General features: G+C 36.0%; 1 protein-coding gene across 13 annotated transcripts in view; it reads left to right on the top strand.

Moving 5' to 3' along the window:
* Positions 1–19,681, top strand: part of LOC113060307 (neuronal cell adhesion molecule-like) — a 47,973-nt gene extending 28,292 nt beyond the window's left edge. For 3 of the 13 annotated variants that reach the window (XM_026229180.1, XM_026229192.1, XM_026229186.1), the window contains exons 4-33: positions 27–44; positions 473–578; positions 1,906–2,099; positions 2,226–2,348; positions 2,646–2,816; positions 3,416–3,475; positions 4,290–4,401; positions 4,584–4,768; positions 5,035–5,166; positions 5,677–5,820; positions 5,905–6,016; positions 6,107–6,270; positions 6,411–6,558; positions 7,420–7,544; positions 7,708–7,737; positions 8,393–8,494; positions 8,593–8,790; positions 8,882–8,952; positions 9,141–9,366; positions 9,988–10,103; positions 10,223–10,427; positions 10,511–10,633; positions 10,747–10,923; positions 11,911–11,946; positions 13,191–13,259; positions 14,323–14,445; positions 14,683–14,838; positions 15,313–15,444; positions 15,658–15,736; positions 17,023–19,681. In XM_026229180.1, the coding sequence (XP_026084965.1) occupies positions 27–44; positions 473–578; positions 1,906–2,099; positions 2,226–2,348; positions 2,646–2,816; positions 3,416–3,475; positions 4,290–4,401; positions 4,584–4,768; positions 5,035–5,166; positions 5,677–5,820; positions 5,905–6,016; positions 6,107–6,270; positions 6,411–6,558; positions 7,420–7,544; positions 7,708–7,737; positions 8,393–8,494; positions 8,593–8,790; positions 8,882–8,952; positions 9,141–9,366; positions 9,988–10,103; positions 10,223–10,427; positions 10,511–10,633; positions 10,747–10,923; positions 11,911–11,946; positions 13,191–13,259; positions 14,323–14,445; positions 14,683–14,838; positions 15,313–15,444; positions 15,658–15,736; positions 17,023–17,257 (3,872 nt within the window). In that variant the 3' untranslated portion in view covers positions 17,258–19,681. Of the gene's footprint in view, positions 1–26; positions 45–472; positions 579–1,905; positions 2,100–2,225; positions 2,349–2,645; positions 2,817–3,415; positions 3,476–4,289; positions 4,402–4,583; positions 4,769–5,034; positions 5,167–5,676; positions 5,821–5,904; positions 6,017–6,106; positions 6,271–6,410; positions 6,559–7,419; positions 7,545–7,707; positions 7,738–8,392; positions 8,495–8,592; positions 8,791–8,881; positions 8,953–9,140; positions 9,367–9,987; positions 10,104–10,222; positions 10,428–10,510; positions 10,634–10,746; positions 10,924–11,910; positions 11,947–13,190; positions 13,260–14,322; positions 14,446–14,682; positions 14,839–15,312; positions 15,445–15,657; positions 15,737–15,864; positions 16,454–17,022 lie in introns of those variants that run through there. The other 10 variants (XM_026229223.1, XM_026229195.1, XM_026229196.1 and 7 more) reach the window with 10 other exon arrangements.
* The last annotated feature ends 1,192 nt before the right edge of the window (positions 19,682–20,873 follow it).

Below are 20,873 nucleotides of genomic sequence, written 5' to 3'. Positions count from 1 at the left end.
TTTCCTGATTCATTTGGACAAAAAAGCTAAAGTTCTGGAGGGATGTAAGTCTGGGCACTTTTGCTGTGAAATTTGTTGTGAATTAGGTCTACTTTAACTTGTCTTTTGCTTTCTTCATTTTGAAGTGTGTTATGGGTTTGATTTGAATATTAACATATTTATCCTTTATTTATCATTAATCACCCAAATATAAAGCTGTATGTAAATTATAGCACTGATCTGTCATGCCAACAAGAACTTTGTGAACTTTGAACTTTGTGTGCATGCTGCATGCTCTTTGGTTGTTTGTCTCTATGGGCTTGGTTACAATGATAAACTAAAGCTGGGCACTTTTATATTTTTAGATATTTTCTTGCAGAATCAGTTTCTGCAGAGGTGGTGCATCTGTGCTGGTTTGTGCCAAGGTGTGTGTGTGTGTATGTGTGTGTGGGAAAAAGAGATGCTTGTCTTCACGCTGGTTTCTGTGCTTCAGTGCCTCAGCCTCCCACAATAACTCATCAGTCCCCCAAGGATTACATCATCGACCCTCGGGAGAACATCATTATCCACTGCGAGGCCAAAGGAAAGCCTCATCCCAGGTGGGTGTCACTTTGAATCACCATGGTTACCGCTACTGCAGATTCCACTGCTGTGGACAGATGCTTGGCGCTTAACACCTACCAGTCTTCCTGAAAATGTTCTCAAAATGTACTCACCCTCTGTCTATCCATGATGTAGGTGAGTTTGTTTCTTCATTGAAACAGGTTTGTAGAGGTTTAGCATTACATCACTTGCCCACCAGTGCATCCTATGCAGTGAATGGGTACCGTCAGAATGAGAGTTCAAATAGCTAATAAAAACATCACAATAATCCACAAGTAATCCATATGACTCCAGTCCATCGATTAATGTCTTGTGACATGAAATCTGTAATAAGTCCATCATGAAGAAGTTTTTATGAGTTCTCTATCCATAATATTGCATAATCAGGGGAGAAATATGCACAGATTAAGAACTGTTTACAAGCGAAAACAGTCCAAAACAACTCTAAATAAATGTGTTGTGGCATTTTGATGTGAGAGGACAACAAGGGGTGCACTTTTTCACCAGAGAATGCATAATTATGGATTATGTGGTCATATTTTGAACTGAAGGAAGGGTTTATTAAGTTAAAAAAGCCTAAATGATGTATTTATTTCTTATAATTATGCAGCTTTTCACTTCACAAAACATTAATTAAACAAATGGAGTCATGTGAATTATAAAAAGATTATTATGATGTTTTTATAAGATGTAATGTGGAATTTGTGTAATGATTTGATTAAGGCGAAATTTCTTCAAATTGTTGTAAGAGACTCATTTACATCTTGGAAGCCCTGAGAGTCAGTACATTTCGGCACATTTTCATTTTTGGGTCATAAAAGCATCCTAAAATTATAGCATAAAGTGACTTGTGCACAATGATGTAAGTCTTTTGAAATTAAACAACAGCATTATGTGTAGAACAGACAGTAATTTAACTTGTTTAAGATATAATGGCATTCATTTTGGACTGTTTCTCACACAAGGGCACTTTTGTAAGGCTTCAGATGACTAGAAACATAGCACAAAAGTCACATAGACTACTTTTGTGATGATTTATTTGTCCTTTATTGTGGAGTTTTTCAATGTTAATCAACAGTCTCTTGTATGGAGAAGAGCAGCTTGAACATTCTGCCAAATCTCTCCTTTCACGTTTCTCGTTAAAAAAGATCTGAATGGCTTACAAGGGTGGATAGATATTCCAAAAGTTAAGGAATTAACATTATTGACAAGTGATGATTGATTAGTGTCAGTCATGTCAATAATGATTAATCGATTGAAATTGTCACTGTGCATATGCATGTTGTCGTAATTGATTTTCCGTTTTCACTCTTCTCAATCTAGCTTTTCATGGACACGTAATGGCACTCATTTCGATGTTGAAAAGGATTCCAAAGTTATCATGAAGCCCAACTCAGGCACTCTGGTCATTGACATCAGCGGAGAGAAGGCAGAGGCGTATGAGGGTGTTTACCAGTGCATCGCCCGCAACGAGCACGGCTCTGCCATGTCCAATAACATTGTCATCCGTCAGTCCAGTAAGACAGACACATCTAATCAGAAAGAATTGCCACAGGACTGTTTTGTTAATGTTTTTGCAGTCAACTTCTGTCAGTTGTTTTGTTTTGTGTGTTTTTAATTGAGGGCCCAATTCTCTTTCATAGGGTCCCCCTTGTGGTCAAAGGAGAAAATTGAGCCAATCATGGTGCAGAGGGGAATGTCTCTAGTGCTGCAGTGCAGACCTCCGGCTGGCCTGCCTCCTCCAATCATCTTCTGGATGGATAACAGTAAGATATATCACATACATCCACATAGATTTGTGACAGTAACACACCACACGTCAATCTTGCACTAGTGTAAGCACCCACTGAATGTCTGATTTGGTTATGTTTTCATATACTTTACATGGCAACCCAAGTATGTAAAAATCCCTGCTGTGTTTTGCAGGTTTAGCTTATTGTTATTTTATGGTCCTTCTTCTATTGGCAAATAGTGTTCACAATGAAATTATACTGTACTATACTACTTGAATAAAGGCCAAAAATAAAAAATAATAAAAAATTCCATACTCTGTTTTGTTTTAGATTTCCAGAGACTTCCCCAAAACAGTCGTGTATCCCAGGCTTTAAACGGAGACCTGTATTTCTCCAACGTGCTCATTGAAGACACCAGAAACGACTACATCTGCTACGCCCGCTTCCCACACACTCAGACTATCCAACAGAAACAGCCCATCACCGTCAACGTGCTGGACAGTAAGTGTCTTCAGTCTGCTGCTACAAACAGACTCTGTTCCAAACAAGCATCTGTGTAAACCAGTTTTTTTTTTTAAATAGATTTGAAATAGAATAGGACTCTGCCTTTTTATGTTGAATTAAGCTTGCACAATATATACAGATTCATATTTTTATCCGTTATTTTTAGGGCTGTCAATATATGAAAAAGAGTCAGAAGTTTAATTATATAATAAGTTTATTAAATTATTCAATTGATACAGAAAGAATTGCATATATCTGTATTTCCCCCAAGAAAGCCCAACACTGTTTGATTAGATATTAAATATTGTGTGAAGCAGTGAAACATTCCTTATTGCAAAATTTACATGCGTATATTTAAACAAAATTTTTTTAAATGTATTTTTATTTTACCCCCACCCTCCTTTTATATATAAAAATGCAAAGTTTGGTACTGTAATTTGTAAAAAAAAATGTACTGAATAAACAGCCATTAGACTTTGACAGCCATAGTGAGAATTAAAGTGACAGTGTTAAATGCCTCTTCAGTTTTCTCCTGCTCTGTCTAGACCCGTAAATGTCAAAGCATTGCATGCTGATTATTTTCTGTTGTATTCCAGTTGAAGCTATGAATGACACTGTGTTGGCAGCTTTTTTGAATGGCTCAGATTTTTGGGGTGGTGAGTGCTAGCAGAACTTCTCCAAGTGAACCCAGACTTCATCCCTCCCATCACTTGTGTTTCCGCCTAACCAGGAATAGCTCATTACCTAATAACCAGAAATATAACCCACTTCTCTAGAATCCCAACCCCGACTTCAAACAACTTCATCTTAATAAAGGTCTCATGCTTTACCATTTAATTGCATCTTCTTAATGAAAACTGATTTTGTCAGATTTAACAAAAGGACTGAAGCCAGCGCTACAGGAGTTGACTATCATTGGCATTGTGTATGGCAAGAAAATGACTGTATATGAATGGTTATCAGTCCTTTGTCTTTGTTTTAATTGTTTAATTAACATTTCAGCACTAAACTGGTCACTAAACTTTATCCTTTCCCTGTTTTAAAAACTGAATACATGTATTAGTGTTGCATATTACATTCTGTATGCAACACTGTATAAAGTACTATACAATATCTTACTAAAACATTGTTCATTTCTATTATATATATTTTTTTCATTTGGATCCTTCCATTCTCTTTTAAATGCCATCCAAAAGAAGCAATGGAAGGATAAATTTATTATCATTCAATATGAGGTTCACTTGATAAAAGACATAAGGGCAGTTTTTTTTAGACGTAATTCCTTATAAATTTTCCATGTATAGTGTCAAATTTGTCCAGGAATATGCTCTTTGTACACCTCTAGTTGTATCTACCTCGTTCGTGTGTGGTTTTGCGCACCAAAACAGGATCTTTTTCCCCTCTCATAAGTCGTGGGCAATAGCATTCTGGTTATAGAATGTGTCTGATTGTGGCCTATCTATGTTCTAGACAGTCCATCTGGGGAGAGAGCGCCCACTTTCATGAACCCACCAGGAACACACAGTACAACCATGGTCCTGAAAGGAGACACACTGCAGCTGGAATGCATCGCTGATGGCCTGTAAGTAGGAAGAAGTGGAAAAATGGCCTTTTCTTGGGCCGAAAAATGGCTAATGTGCATCTTAATGTGCTGTTTGTTTGTTTTTTTGTAACCATGTCCGTTTCTTCTTTTGATTTGGGTCAGACTGCATCAATAGATTTGCATAACAGTTCAAAAGTGTTTGACTTTATTGGGTTTTTCAGTCCAACGCCAGATATCTCCTGGAGCAAGGTGAACGGGGAGCTGCCAAGCGGCCGCTTTTCATTTCACAGTTTCCAGAAAACTCTGAAGATAACGGAGGTGACAGAAGCCGATGGGGGAGATTACCGGTGTTTAGCCAAGAATCGCCTGGGGAGCAACCATCACATCATCACTGTAGTGGTCAGAGGTCTGTCACAGGGCGTCTTTTCATCTGTCACATCTCACAAATCTTGTTTAGTCACATCATTCACTGACCCCGGGATGCCATCCTGAACCGTTTATGGTCTTGAGCTGATCTGAAAGACCTTTTATGTTTCCTGTTACTCACTGGTTTGCCAGATATCTTAAAATATCTTCTATTGTTTTGTATAGGAAGCAATCTAAATTCAAATTTTACATGTTAAAATTCCAATTATGTCTATTTGATTTCAAACTTTCCTTTGATCTCCGCAGCGGCTCCCTTTTGGATCAGTGCCCCTCAGAACCTCATCCTGGCCCCGAAAGAATCTGGAATGCTCACCTGCCGGGCAGAAGGCAACCCTAAACCCACGGTCACATGGTCTGTCAACGGAATTCCCATTGAAAGTATGTAAAGCCCACTCACCTTTATCTGTAATCACTTTCCATGAACGTTTATGCTACTTTTCCAGTATCTAGCTCCTATTTTCAACAAATATTTTTAGATTGATAAATAGGAAGTTCTGATTTATTGTTGATCAGTTTGTTTGTACAGTGCCTGTAATTAAAGTGATTCTCTAAAATGATTCACTGATCCTATGTTTGTTTTTAAACCACAATATTTATTTAAATGTTGCTTATCCCTTGCGTAAACTAAGTGTTTTTATTTATTTGCCCATTTTTATAGTTGTATTGTTTCTGTTTAAGTTTATGCTTTCACTCTAATTAACTTGATTGTTTTTGTGCCAGTGGGAAATACTGCTCTGATTAACTTATAAATGCTATCATCTCATATATTTAAAATAATGTAGTTTGCCAATTTTGTTAGTAGCTTGTAGCACATCTAATTGCTTTTTCAGACGAATGGTTTGATTATAGTTTGATTGTGAGTATAATTATGATGTGATTCCTTGATAGACTCACATAGGGATCCCAGTCGGAAAATCGAAAACGGCAACATCATCCTCAGTGATGTTCGGACCGGCTCAAGCTCTGTTTACCAGTGCAACGCCTCCAACGAGTACGGCTACCTGCTGGCCAATGCCTTTGTCAGTGTCTTGGGTATGTTAGCGTATATGCATTTCTATTCTATTCTATATTTTTTATTTATGTATGGTAAATTGCATTCATTACATTACATTTCAGCTGAACCTCCAAGGGTGCTGACTCCTCCAAATCATGTATACTCAGTCGTCACTAACAGTAGGGCTCTGTTAGACTGTGCTTCATTTGGCTCACCACTTCCAAAGATCACATGGTGAGATATTATTTACATTTTTTTTTAAGTTTGCCTCTAATATCCAAACGTGTTTATGTTGCATGGTTATTATGCTTCTGTCATCTGCAGGTTTAAAGACAGTCAGAGCATAGTGGATGGCGACTCGTTCATCATTCATAAAAACAATACCTTAGAGATCAATGTGGCTCGGCCACTAAACAGTGGCAAGTACACCTGCATTGCCTCAAACAGTCTTGGAAACAAAGAAAATCATGTTTACCTGGAAGTGAAAGGTGAGTGAAAACCTAATTTAATTGTTTTGGGTAAATCTGTGTATTTGTAATATGCTAAGTGAATGAATAGTAGTAGTAGAAGTAGCATGATGGGAAATGTGGGGGAAATGAGCAAGATGTATGTTGTTTTCTTTCCAAAGAGGCTACACGGATCATCAGACAGCCTGGGTATAAAGTTGTCCAGAGGAACAGAATGGCTGTGTTTGAGTGTGAAGTCAAACATGACCCCTCTCTCTTTCCCTCCATGATATGGCTCAAAGACAATATGGAGCTTCCCGATGACACTCGGTATGACCTGCCACCACTGCTGCCATTCTTGTTCAAATATAAGCAGCATCTTGCAGATGGAGTAGTTGGGTATTTTTTCCTTTATAGGCATTTTTCCTATTTAAAAAGAAATACACTACTGTAAGTGGTTCGGTGTCAGTAAGATTATTTTCCTTTAAGAAAAAAAAAGGAAAGAATGTAATACTTTTATTCAGCAAGGAAGCATTAAAGTTATCAAAGGTGACAGTAAAGATTTTTATGTTGTTACAAGAGATTTATATTTCAAATAAATGCTCTTCCTCTTTATTTATCAAAGAATCCTGAAAACAAATGTATCAGTTTCCAAAAAAACAATCAGATATAGCAACAATATAGCAGTACAACTATCACTATCAGTGTTGATAGTAATAATGATAATAATAAATGTTTCCTGATCACCAAATCAGTAATGATATGTGACAAAATATGACACTGAAGACTGAAGTAATGGCTTCCATCATAGGAATAAATAATATTTTAAAATGTTTAAAAAAAAAATTGGTTATTTTAAATTAAAATATTTTTTACTAATTTTTTTTTTTACTGTATTTTTTTAAATAAATGAAGCCTTGGTGAGCATAAAAGAGTAATTAAAAAAATATATTTAAAAAAACGTACCAACCCCAAACTTTTGAATGGTGGAGTATATACAAAATACAAGATACATTTTTTTTTTTAAATGAAAATAAAGTACAAATTTATCCACAAAAAAGCACTTTTGATCTAAATGTTAACTTCTGAGGTTAGAGAAAAGTAAAAATCACGATGTCTCTGTTTATTTGCTCTGAAAGGTGGCCTGTGGCTACTTGTTTTTGACTAGCAGGTGTGTGTTTGTGTGTGTAGATTTGAGGTGGGCTCTGACAGTCTGACTATACATGACGTGAGAGAGGACGATGAGGGGAACTACACCTGCATCAGAAACACCACCCTTGACCAAGATTCAGCCAGCGCCATGCTCACAGTAGTCGGTACGGTCTCACACTCTCCATTTCCATTTCCTAGAAACTGTACATACATACTGTACACACTCAAACTGTACCAGGACATATTTATATGGGTGCTGTTTTACAGTTGAATATGTACTTTTGTATAATTAACTTTTGACTTCCTCAAACCTGCTTTCCTTGTCAGAGGCCACACCAACACCACCTATAATAATGGGTAAAATGCACTTCTTTCAGTTCCCAAACAGGTCCCAAAACCATTTGATGCATTTGTATTTTTTTTTTTTTTTGTTTATCCCTCATTACCTTCCCAATATGTGCTTATGGATGTCTTTTGTGGATGTTTCCCATTAATACATAAACTGTTAAAGGCAATTTTGGTTTTTAGTTTTCTCAAATGAGGCAGCTCACTAAACTTCTCCTGACCTCGTTTGGAAATAAAGACCTTTGTGGTTTCAGCTTTACCAACAGACTCTCAAGGCAATTTGTGACTAATTTACATTTTGATTAGCAGCAAATCTGTACAATCTCATCTGCTTCCACCACACTAAGTTTTAGTTTAGTGGTTCATCTTGATGCCTAATTTTTTATTACAAATTTTGTGTTGTTCGTACAAATGTATACAAATTTGCCACAAATTCTCTAGAATGTAAACTAAACAGTTTTTCTCATGAGATTGGCTTGATACTTTAAAATGGTGCCTTTAACAGAATGTCGCATTTCAGTCTGTGACATTTTTATTTTTATTTTTTTTTTAAGTTGGTGTATATTAGTTAATTTTTTATTTGGGCTCATGTTGCATGTTTCTAATGTCTGGTGTAATAAAGCTGGATTGTGGATGGGTTTTGTGTCTCATAAAATCTGTTTTTTAGACCAACCAGACCCGCCCACAGACCTGGAGCTGACAGACCAACGAGAGCGCAGTGTTCAGCTAACATGGACCCCTGGGGATGAAAACAATAGTCCTATTCAATGTGAGTTCTTTGTTTGTTACCTTGTTGTAGATCCACATTATAGGTCAACAGAAACATTTAGGTCTGCTTTTCTGATCCATTTATATTGGTTACCTTAGCGTTCCTGATCCAATATGAAGATTCGCTCCACGAGCCTGAAGTATGGGTCAATATGACTGAAGTCTCAGGTACCAGCACCACAGCACACCTGGAGCTTTCCCCGTATGTGTATTACTCCTTCAGGGTCCTGGCACTCAACGACGTGGGTCTGAGTGAACCCAGCGCTCCATCCAGACAGTACAGGACCAATCCTGCACGTGAGTTACCCAAGCAAGAAAACAGAATGCTTAGGAATCTTTAAATGTCCTTGCACTTTCTTGAATCAAAGTTTACTTGTGATTCTCACAGGGCCTGACATCAATCCATCAGATGTTAAAATCATTGGAACGTCACCTGACAGCATGACAATAACTTGGAGGGTAAAACACTTATGATTTGATTATATTCAGTATAGTACGATCCAAAACATAAACGGTTCCAAAGGTGTGTTTCACAGAAATGTTATTGAAGAACCATTTTAGGTTTCTTAGAGAACCTTTTAGTTTAGCTGAGTATCTAGTTCCTAGTTCCTAGTTTACGTGGTTTCCTTTTAATGTCTGGTGACCAGGAGCTGACCGGGCTGGAGTCGAACGGTCCGGGCCTACAGTACAAGGTGAGCTGGAGACAGAAAGATCTGGATCAGCAATGGACTTCACTCACTCTGGCCAATGTCTCGCAATATGTGGTGACAGGAACGCCCACTTTCGCACCCTATGAAGTCACCGTGCAGGCGGTCAATGACTACGGTCATGGTCCCAGACCAGGCGTAGTGCTGGGATACTCAGGAGAAGACTGTGAGTAAACTTCAGAAAGCACTCAAATGTATTAATCAGTGCGGTGAAATTGCGATTAATCACATCCAAAATAAAAGTTTTTGTTTACAAAATATATGTGTGTGTGCTGTGTATATACTGTATAAATACACACACATGCATGCATATATTTTAGAGAAAGGGTTGTTCATATATTAAATATATTTATATATAATAGATAATATATTTATATATAATAGATAATGATATGAATATAAATACATACATGGAAATATTTTCAAAATATATACTGTATGTGTGTTTTTTTTATATATGAATAAAAATATAGACCGTACACACATATTATGTAAATAAAAACTTTTATTTTGGATGGGATTAATTGTGCTTAATTGTTTGACAGCACTTATATTTATATCAACATTATTTTATATGTACATTTAAATATTATTTTATATATCTTTTTATACCTTATTATTTTATGCTGATTTGGAACAAAATCTGATCAGGCATCACATGGATACACTGAAAATGTTCATTCGAGATGGTGGACAGATTTCTAGAAATATGGAATATAGTTTCATTACAAATTGTAAAAAAAATATTTAATATACAATTAAATATTGTATATGTTTGTCATCTTAGTACCAACTGTGGCCCCGGAGAACTTAAAAGTTTCGGTTCAGAGTGGGACAGTGGCTGAAGTGCACTGGGATGCTGTTCCTCTGTCAACAGTACGAGGGCGACTGAATGGATATAAGGTACTTACTTAAGACAGAAAATGCATTTACATCTCTAATATTATTCACCAATTACGGAGATCTATCTAAAGATGTTGACATTTCAGCGGCAAACAGTCTAAGATGTTGCCATTTTGTAGGTGAGTTACTGGAAAATAAGAAGCCTGCAGAAGCAAGACCCTGAGCCTGTGAAACCACAGGAGCTCATCTTCCACGGGAGTGAGCCGGAGGGTCTTCTGATCGACCTTCATCCCTACAGCCAGTACACCCTCAACATAAGAGCCTTCAACGGGAAAGGAGACGGACCCACCAGCTCCAATCACATATTTGAAACACCAGAGGGAGGTAGTGTGTACTTACTAAATGTACTCACTTGTCAAAGTATGAAGAATTATTTAAAGGAAAATAATCTATATCTATTCTTTTAGTTCCTGGGCCTCCTGCAGATTTAAAAATCCAAAATCTGAACCTGGACTCATTGATTGTGAAGTGGATGCCACCTCTAGAAAATAACGGTCACTTGACAGGATACTTGCTCAAATTCCAGCCTAGTAAGTCTGAACTGGGACATATCTTATGGGATTTTGTTGGTGATTTATAAAAAGATGCAGATCGCTTACACTTTTAATGCTCTCTATGTGAACTCTCCTCTCTTTTATTGCAGTCAATACAACAGATGAACTTGGGCCGCTCAAAGAGCTGCTTCTAGCAGCAAACGAGACCAGCATCACTCTGGAAAACCTCAAGCACAGCACTCACTACAAGTTCTATTTGAACGCCATGACTGTCAAGGGCTCTGGTCCCACTGTCACAAAAGAGGGCTTCACAATGGTGGACGAAGGTGAGGACTAACTTTGTGAATGATTTTACAATATAACATTTTCAGGATTTGAGGCAAGGATCCAGGTGCAGTATTTTATCCTCACCGGTGGCTTCACATAAATTGCAAGCAGAATAAAACTTGTACAGAGGTTTGTGTATCATTTCCTCAATTTCCTGGATCGGACTGTTCTTGTTCGTAGTCAATGTTATACATCTACAATACAATGCTTTTATTTCATTAAGGGTTGCATATTCTATGAATAGATTTAACACACACATAACATGCCATTTGTTTGTTTATTTATATAGTTGACTAATTTTTTAAAATACTTTTATTAATATTTAATTATTTAAAAATAGTTTTCACACAAATTTAACATTAGTTTTATTTATATTTGACTTATTTTTATATTTTATTTATATTTGTGTGTACTTTATATTTTATTATATTTTTTTTTAAAAGATGTATATTTATTCATAAGTCATATTCTTAATCAGTATTTTTTTTAACTTCTTTAAAGCATACAACATCACAAAAAAATGTTATTCACTTTTGGAACAATGTAGTTCGAAAAACTTCTTAAATTCTTTTTAAATTTTTAAGAAAAAATTACTTAATTCTTTTTAATTCTAATATTAAATGCAATTTTGCTTCTCAATTAACTATATACTCTTTTAGAGATATATCACAGTTCTGTTGGAAAATGTTAGAAAATGTATTCTTTTATTAATTGATTGATTGATTTTTACATTTATACATTGATTTTTTGCCCTTTTCATTCTGACTGTGAAAGTAAAAAGCCTTTACATTTTCATGATTTAATCTTTTTTTTTTTTATGTATGTATGAATGTATGTTGTTTCCAACAGCATCATATTTCATGACTTACTGTATATATCTAGAAGGAACCTATTTTGGTTGTCAGGTGGCTGCTACTTACAGTATATTCTCTCTACCTTTGTCTTCTCTCTCTCTCTCTCTCTCTCTTTATATCTTTTCTATGAAGCATTAATTCGGCATCCCGCAGTAGAGGCGGGTAAAGGTAACAACAGTGTCAGGCTGATGAGAATGCATGCTGGATGAACATCAGCTATGAGACTAGAAAGGCACTATAGCACTGAAAAGAGATAGATACATATGCATGAACCTCCTCAGGACAAAAAGCTTTACACCTGACTCGGCCTGCTCCATATGTCATGGAGAATCATGTTACCAGCAAATGCAAATTCCATCCCACTGCTTTCAGTAGGGCTTAGCTAGAACATCTGCTGTTTAAAGGAATAGTTCACCCAAAAATAAATGCAGTTGGTTGATTGCCTGAATGGCTGTATGCTGTTATTTTTTCTGTCTATCTAACAATTTATTCATTCACACGATTCATGAATTGAACTGAAACACTTATTAGGACTTGATATCATTGAAGACTTTTGAACTACCATGTGTACTTCTCTGTACAAATGTCTGAACTTCAATGCCATGCAACTTGTTGAATTATTCACTAATTATCTTTCTGCTCAGTGAACTCTAGTGAAAAAAACTCATCCTTTGTAAGTTGCTTTGGATAAAAGTGTCTGCTCAATCACTAAATGTAATTCAAGAACTGCTACGACTCAAGAGTCATCGGGTCAGTGATTTGAATTCGAGAACCGAATCAACGAGTGAATCATTCTTCTGAGTCGGTTCTTTTAAATGCTGTTTAAGTTCACAAATTGGATTAAATGATTTGAATTGAACTGAATCATAACATTTACTCTGTCACAGTTAGCTCACTGCAGGGGAAGATTATCAGTGAACAATGACTTAAATTTTGGCCCATTCATCACAGTAATGCTATCACTTCAGGAGTCTTGAACTGGTGCACATGAGTCATATGGCTTTCCTTTATTGCCCTTTTAGACAGTTTTGGGGGTTAATGACTGATTATTGTTTGAAAATGTTCATAATATTAAATTATTTTCAAATCCGAGTCATACGGGTTTGGTGAGTAAATACAAAAAGTTTCATTTTGGGGTGAACTATCCTTTTAACTAGTGCAGACAAGGACATTAGATGTTTTTGAGAGTAGAGTGTTGTTCAGACATATAATACAGACCCAGAAGTCTCTGCCTTGCTCCCAGTGTCCTCTCAGAAACACACAGTAACTAGCTCTCATTGCACCGGTGAACTGCATGTTCCTGCATGCTGTTAACTCAGATCTGCATTTCTCTCTTTCACCGCCTTGTTTTCTCTCTTTCTAATGTTTTGTGTTTCATGTTGTGTGTTTCACTATTCTCTGTATTCTTCCAGGCTCAGCCCCCCCTACACCACCACCAGCCCCCCCTGTCACTCAATCTTTCCAGCCCCCGTTTCGCAAGGGTACAAACACTCCTGTCCCGGCACCTTTTCTCTTTTTCCTTCATTGCTAGGCCTGTGTGATACTGTATTGAACAGGAATCTGTAAATGTTATATCTTTTAAAATCTCACAAGAAGTCACAATCATTATTTGAGCTATACATGATTTACACTAAAATAAAAAGTGAGTGATGACAGTTACATACACAGTACAGTTCAAAAGTTTGGGGTCAGTAATTTTCTTAAGAGAAATTAATACTTTTATTCAGCAAGGATGCATTAAATTGATAAAAGAAGTCGGTAAAGAAATGTATTTTAAAAAATGCTGTTCTTTTGAAATTCATATTTATCAAAGAATCCCGAAAGATAAATGCAGCCTTGGTGAACATAAAGAAATTCCTTCATAAATATATATATATATATATATATATATATATATATATATATATATATATATATATATATATATATATATATATATATATATATGTATGTATGTATATTTTTTTTTTTTTAAAGCTGACCTTCAAATTTTCAGTGGTAGTTTACTGTAAGCAATTAAAAAAATACATCTGTAGTGATCCAAAAGATTACAATTACAATATTTGAATTTCATTAGATTAGATGTAAAATATCGAATCAAGTTGCATTTGCAAATAAAATATGCTGGAGCTTTTATTGAAAGCAATTTTGGTAACACGTAACTTAAAGCCTTTATGTATAATGCATTATAAAAGTCATTTTAATGCATTAATGATGCCTTGTAATGCACATTATGGTGCATTGTACAGTCTCATGAATAATTGTAACCACAGTTAATACAGTATAACACTTGTCAGTTCATTGTTACACTATGCATTTTAAATTCAGTTATAATTTTTTATAACAAGATATAATGTATTACAATGCATATTATGAATAATTACAATGCATTGTACCCTTTAATAACCCTTAATACATTATACATAAAGGCTTTTAGTAAAGTGCAACTTAATAAATATAATGGTGATACTTTTGGGGGCCACTAGACTCTTTTTCATGATCTCTAAATTCTTACGTCACTTGTATCTTTCCTTGTTTGATCAGCACCTCCTGTTGGTCGGATGTTTAGGAGCGTGAACTCCTCGGTGGAGGAGGACCATGCTGTGATAAGCTGGGAATACTCGGGGCCAGATAGGAATGTTTATGTGGAATATGTTGTTGATAACAGTAAGATTGTCCTCCTTAAAACTGTCAAATTTCACTGCCATGCGTTTATTTAAAATCACAGTTTAATATGATAAAGCTCATAGACCAAGCAATTTAATATTATTGAAATTGTGTAATATCACAAAAAAAAAGTTTGTCAAAGAACAAATTAAACTATAATAATCTATAAAATTAACCTTTTTGCTATGTAATTGGTTTTGCCGTAATCTCTTCCCTGCCGTCGGCCCTTCTCTCCAGGTAAAGAACCCTGGAAAACAGAGTTTGTAAATGGCACTCGGACATATCAGATTAAAGGACTTAAGCCCGGGATGTCATATAGGGTTCGGGTGGTTGCCAAAGACCACTCAGATGCTACGGTCCACAGTACAGAGGAGCTGTTGATTACAGTTCCAGGTGAGGAGACCGTGTCTGTAGACCACCAGTATCACCCTCACCTGTCAATCACCCGTGAAGCCCCGCCCAGACTCAGTTCCAGACATTGCCTGTAGTTTTGGTTTGGAATATTAGCATGAGTCCAGATGGGTTTATGGAAATGTAAATGCATGCCAGTATTACTGTATGTTTGTCCATCTTTTCTTCCTTTCTTTATTCTTTGCCATCCTACAGCAGTTGTCTTATGCATCGTCAGAGGACGTTAAATACACTTCCTCAAATCCACGTTTCTTGTTACCGTCATAAAAACAAAGATTTGAGGTTTTTGTTATCTTGATGTTCCGCTCATGTTCAGTTTTACTTTATTGTAGTGAAGTGCCAATATTTGTGTTGTTGTTGATTTGTGTGACATCTGCACGATAAATTAACCATAATATTTCAAATGAAAGAAAAGTGAGGATTGGTTCCTTTTGTCCTCTTTTTTTTTTCTTGCAGCCATGACTAGCAAGCAGGTTGACATAGCCACGCAGGGCTGGTTTATCGGACTGATGTGTGCCATTGCTCTGCTGATCCTGGTGCTCCTCATCGTTTGCTTTATAAAGAGGAACAAAGGAGGCAAATATCCAGGCAAGTGCATGTACAAAAATTGATGAGTGAAACTGGTAGTCAAGTACATCTGTGTGGAGCTAAAGCTGAATCTGAAATCTTTTAAACGTCGCACAGGCCACATAAAAATAAAATCTGTAACATAAAAGAAAAAATATTTAAGATTCTGCACACACATGCGAACCCTGTGAACTTCAATACTATACAACTTGTCGATTTTTTCCAATCTCATAGTAAAGGAAAAAGAAGATGCCCATCAAGACCCAGAAATCCAGCCCATGAAAGAGGATGATGGGACATTTGGGGAGTACAGGTGAGGAAAACAACATATAGGAGTTACTCTACACCTATTTATATCCCTTTGATAAGAAGTCATGAAATATAAATGTTGATGTTGTTGTTTCACGACTGATTGAAAGCAAACTTACTTCTCTTGCTCAGGGATACAGACCGTAATTTTTTCATTCCTCTGAGATGAATGTAAACCTCTTTGGCCTCACCACAAAACAGCTTAAAGAAATCAGGAGCAAACATGTGTATTATGTGACTGTAAAATTATTTCGAGTGTCAAATCAATTGCATTCCTCATTCACATTAATGATGGATTTATTGCTGTGATTTGTTATTATGTTTTGTGTCATCATTAATATTTATTGTAATGTTTATTATCATATATTTAATTTATGTTTTATATTTGTGTGTATTTTTGTAACATGTTTGGTCATGTTGTCATTATTATTCCTGAGGCAATGGAGTAATTGGTTAATGTAACTGGATGGTCTCAACCCACGATAGCTAATTCAAATTCAATATAGAAGTATCATATATTAAATATTAATTTAATTATATATAATGTACCTTGGAATATTCGCCAAATCAGAATCACAATTGACAGCAGCCATCAGCCATGTTTGTTTTGTTGTCTTGTATTAACATTTCACATGTCCTGTTCATGAAGTCCATCATTTGTTGTGTATGATGTCACTACATACATTTTTTCTTTACTGTAAAGTCAAATCCTCATTGTCAACCATGTCAGTCTGTCTTATTTGTTCCTCCTGTGTGTTTTAATTTTGGGGGGAGTTCAGATCTTCAGAAAGGTAAGAGGGGCTTTGCAAGTCTTGCATGCATAAAATCATCTGTTATCTAGTTACAGTAGAAATTCAAACAGATGGCTGTAAATTTGACTTTTAAGCCAAGCCCAACCTTAACTAAACTTTTAAATCTGAAAAAAAAAGGAAATTGGAATTTTGCATAGTTTGGATTGCATATTGTGATTTTACGTTGTTGTATTGCTTTATTTATATTTGACTGCATTTGTTTAGAAATCCTCAATGGTTATTTTATGGGTTTTCTAGAAGTGGTTTATGCATTATGACGGATGTGGCCAAATTTACCCTTTCCGAAATGCACGTTATGACCAGTTATGAACATACCTTCCGGATATACTGTAAGAGAGACGCATATAAGGACTGCTGTGAAAATACCTGCACTAAAAAGCATGTTGGAAATGGACGATCTCCACTATCTAGTTTAGATGGTTTCAATTGTGCTGTTGTAATATCCTTCCCCTCCCCTTGTCTCTACTCTTTACATCAGTGACACGGAGGATCACAAGCCCTTGAAAGGCAGCCGGACCCCATCCAATGGGACGGTCAAGAAGGACGACAGTGACGACAGCCTGGTGGATTACGGCGAGGGAGGAGACGGCCAGTTCAATGAGGATGGCTCATTCATCGGCCAGTACAGTGGGAAGAAGGAAAAAGACACGGCGGAGGGCAACGAGAGTTCGGAGGCCCCTTCTCCGGTCAACGCCATGAACTCCTTTGTGTAACTTCCTGACAACACCTCGTGACCTTTGACCCATCCAACACCCCACCTCCTCGTCACGCCATCATATGGAGAACAGTCTCTATTCCACTGTGACCCCTGACATCACAGCAAAAGAAATAAAACACACTCCCCTAATGAAGGACAGTGAGAAAGCGAGAAGAGAGCCAGTCCAAGTTTACCGCGATTGGTTGGAATGAAAGTCACGTGACATTGAGACATATTAATTGTATTATGTCACAGCGAGCATACATATATATTGATATGTGTATAGGAATATATAAATTGACATATATTTTATTAACATGGCCCAGTTTACATCAGATGGCATTGTATCACACCATCGCATAGAAACAGTAATTGACGTCACATCCTCAGCAGTAAGGTGCGGTCACATTTACAGTTATAAAGCAAATTTTCACAAGCAAAATCCAGTCATTACGGTAAGAATTGCTGCAATTTTGCATGTTTTCACAGATTCAAAGTGATTTCTGTGTGAACAGTGCCTCATTCATCGCTACATTATTGACAATACACACTGGACTTTTTTTGCGCACAAAACTTCGCTAATGTGACCGCACCTTTAGCCAGCGTTGTGGAGACCGTGAACCTTGTCTTGACTATATGATACTCACTTTTGCTTCACAGCTAATGCCTGTTGCATTCTGTCGTCAGTGTTCAAATCGGTATTATGCACATTTCAGGCACCAATGTCTTTGTGGGCATTGTTGTGGAGTATGTAATACGTGTACAAGCTGTTCTTAGGCGTCAGAAGTTTTGAATATACAAAAAAAAATCCACAGAGTTTAAAAACTGGTTATCAGGGATGTGAGGTAGCATGTTTTTAACACACAAGCACTCTACACAGATGTGGTTGATCCTTTTCTCAGTTCTCTCGTGGTTTATTTTGCGCCCAGTGTTTGTTCGATTTATTTTACGACTACATTTTTGAATGTTTTATCCCTGAAGAGAAGTCATTTATAGACTAATTAAGGTTCACTTCATCCATAACTGTTATTGTGAAGGAAAGCCCCCCAGTCAGCCATGTATCCACCTGTGACCCCACTTTGGGCGCCAGAATTCACTCTGCTCTTGGTTTGGTTGTACAGTATGGGATGCATCGAAGGCCCCTCAGCACGGTTCCTTAGTGCCTTGGTAGAAAACATTATTCTATACTCAAAAAGAAGATTCCCTCTCATCGCTTTGAGCGCAGCCATTTTTTATATCAGTAATGCAAGCGACACTGAAGTCCGGGGCTGAGCGAAGACCGAAGAGTGAAAGAAATGATGTCATTTACACAGCCACCACAGAAGTCACCTCAAATTGGGGTGAGGGGCATCTCATTCCCCTTATTGACAGCTCAAAATACTGCCACTTCTCTGTAAAGAGTGAACTGCTATTGATTGGGCTGATTTGACACACTCATAACTCCAATGGAAATGAACAACTGTATTTGCAGTGGCTTGCGATACCAGTAGGCAGAAATATACACATCGTCACATCATGTAACTGTTTTTTAAATCATGTTGCTGCATGTTATGAAGTATTACGAGCTGTCGAGTGAAGTGAAATCAGGGCTTCACTAAACACACAGTCTACAGTGGTGCTGTCGTCAAATACGGCTTAAGTGTGTGTGGTTTTTGCAGGCATGCATGAATATATGTGTGCATTTGGATTGGATGAGTGTGAATGTGTGTTTATGTCTGTCCACAATATAAATGGGGCGAGCTTTTTTTTGGCAAAGCCCTAGATTTTCATGATTTAGCTTGTCATAACTTGCATCAAGTTTTTTAGTTTGGAATTGTCTGCTTTTTAATGTATAGATCTGACACTTGGTTTGAAAATATCCAGCCAAAATTAGTTTTAGACGCATTAAAGGATGCTGAGGCGGCACCGTGAATGATCACAACTGAGCCCTTGAGCATGACGATATATCCCAGAGTGCTCTAATGGAACTGTCCCAACAATCTGTGTACTTAAAGTCACTTCGGATGAAAAAGCCCCTCTCGAAAAGTGATGACAACCTTATTTCCTGAGTCTGAAGAACAGATGACTGAGTATGCGTAAGGTGCTGCAGAAAACCGCACAGTGTTCCACCTGAATTCACACACCCATCAGCTCTTACTCTTTTAATAGCACTGTTGTTTCCTTTTCTATTTGGCCAGGTAGTTTATGACTTTTTTTTCTGCATCCCCAAAGAAGGAGGCCGGATTGCACTGCTGTGGGTGCAGAACCTTTCGATGTGTTTTTGTCAGAGGGGGCAAAGACGAATGAAACGTAGCGTGTGAAATAATATTCTGGTTAATGTTAAAGCTACATGAAAATAAAGCATGAAAGGCTGTGAAATGGTTTACTCTATAATATAATCGGCAAAAAAAATCAAATATTTTGTATATAAAAAGGATTAAAATAAATGTTGGTTTCCGGATTTCACTACCATCTGTCTGTTTTTGATTGTATTCCTTGTACTCAATAATCTTAATCAAAGAACATTAATTTAAATTAAAGAAGTTTTTTTTTAATGTGAAAGTGACTTTTAGTCAAAGATAGTTCAAGCATTTGAAGCTTTTTGTTTTGCTAATATACAGTATGTATGTATATATATGTATATAAATGTATATATATATATATATATATATATATATATATATATATATATATATATATATACATAATTTTTTTAGTATTAATGTTAATAAAGTGCAGCAAAATGTAGATAATGTAACTAGTTTATGTTCATATTTTTATTTACAATGGGAATCTACCCCCAAATTATAACTTTACAGTTTCCTTTTTATAACAAAACTGTTAACCATGTTTTTATTTTTATTCATTTATTTAAAATTGTCGGAAAATGACTTCCACAGAAAAATTGTCAAAGTGAAAATGAAAATGAAATAATTTCATACTCACTTCTGGCACATATTTTGCGGATAGCTTTTTATAATGATATTGTTCATCTGGTTTTCATTTTCATTCTTATAATTTAATTCATTTATTTAAAAGTGGTAGAAAATGTCCTCCATACATCTTACCCCACTGTCCCTTAAATGTTATAAGCGCTAGAATAAAACCTTAAACATTCACCCCCAAGTCATTTTAGCCTTTTTATCTGATTTGACTTATTCACTTATTTAGAGATTATAAGAAAAATACGAATAATAAAATAAATACACAATATATAGGCCTATATATATATATATATATATATACACACACACACATTCTGCAGCCACATCTGGAGTGCCACAATTTGCCACATTTTCTCCATACAAAAAAGAAAAAAAGAAAAATCTATTTCTTTCCCTCCCCCTGCCAGAGTAGGAATTTAATCCAGTGGATGTGAACAGATGTGTGTGGATAAGCCTCTTATTACCTTAAATTACCAAAAATCACGTGCTGGTCCATATATATATATATATATATATATATATATATATATATATATATATATATATATATGCGTGTGTGTGTTTATATATATATATATATATATATATATATATATATATATATATATATATATATATATATATATATATATATATATATATATATGTAACACATAAAGGATATATATGTAACACATAATGTGTATATATATATATATATATATATAT

This window comes from Carassius auratus, chromosome 4 (genome assembly GCF_003368295.1).
Source record: "Carassius auratus strain Wakin chromosome 4, ASM336829v1, whole genome shotgun sequence".
Classification (NCBI taxonomy): Eukaryota; Metazoa; Chordata; class Actinopteri; order Cypriniformes; family Cyprinidae; genus Carassius; species Carassius auratus.
This window is presented reverse-complemented; position numbering and strand designations above follow the sequence as displayed.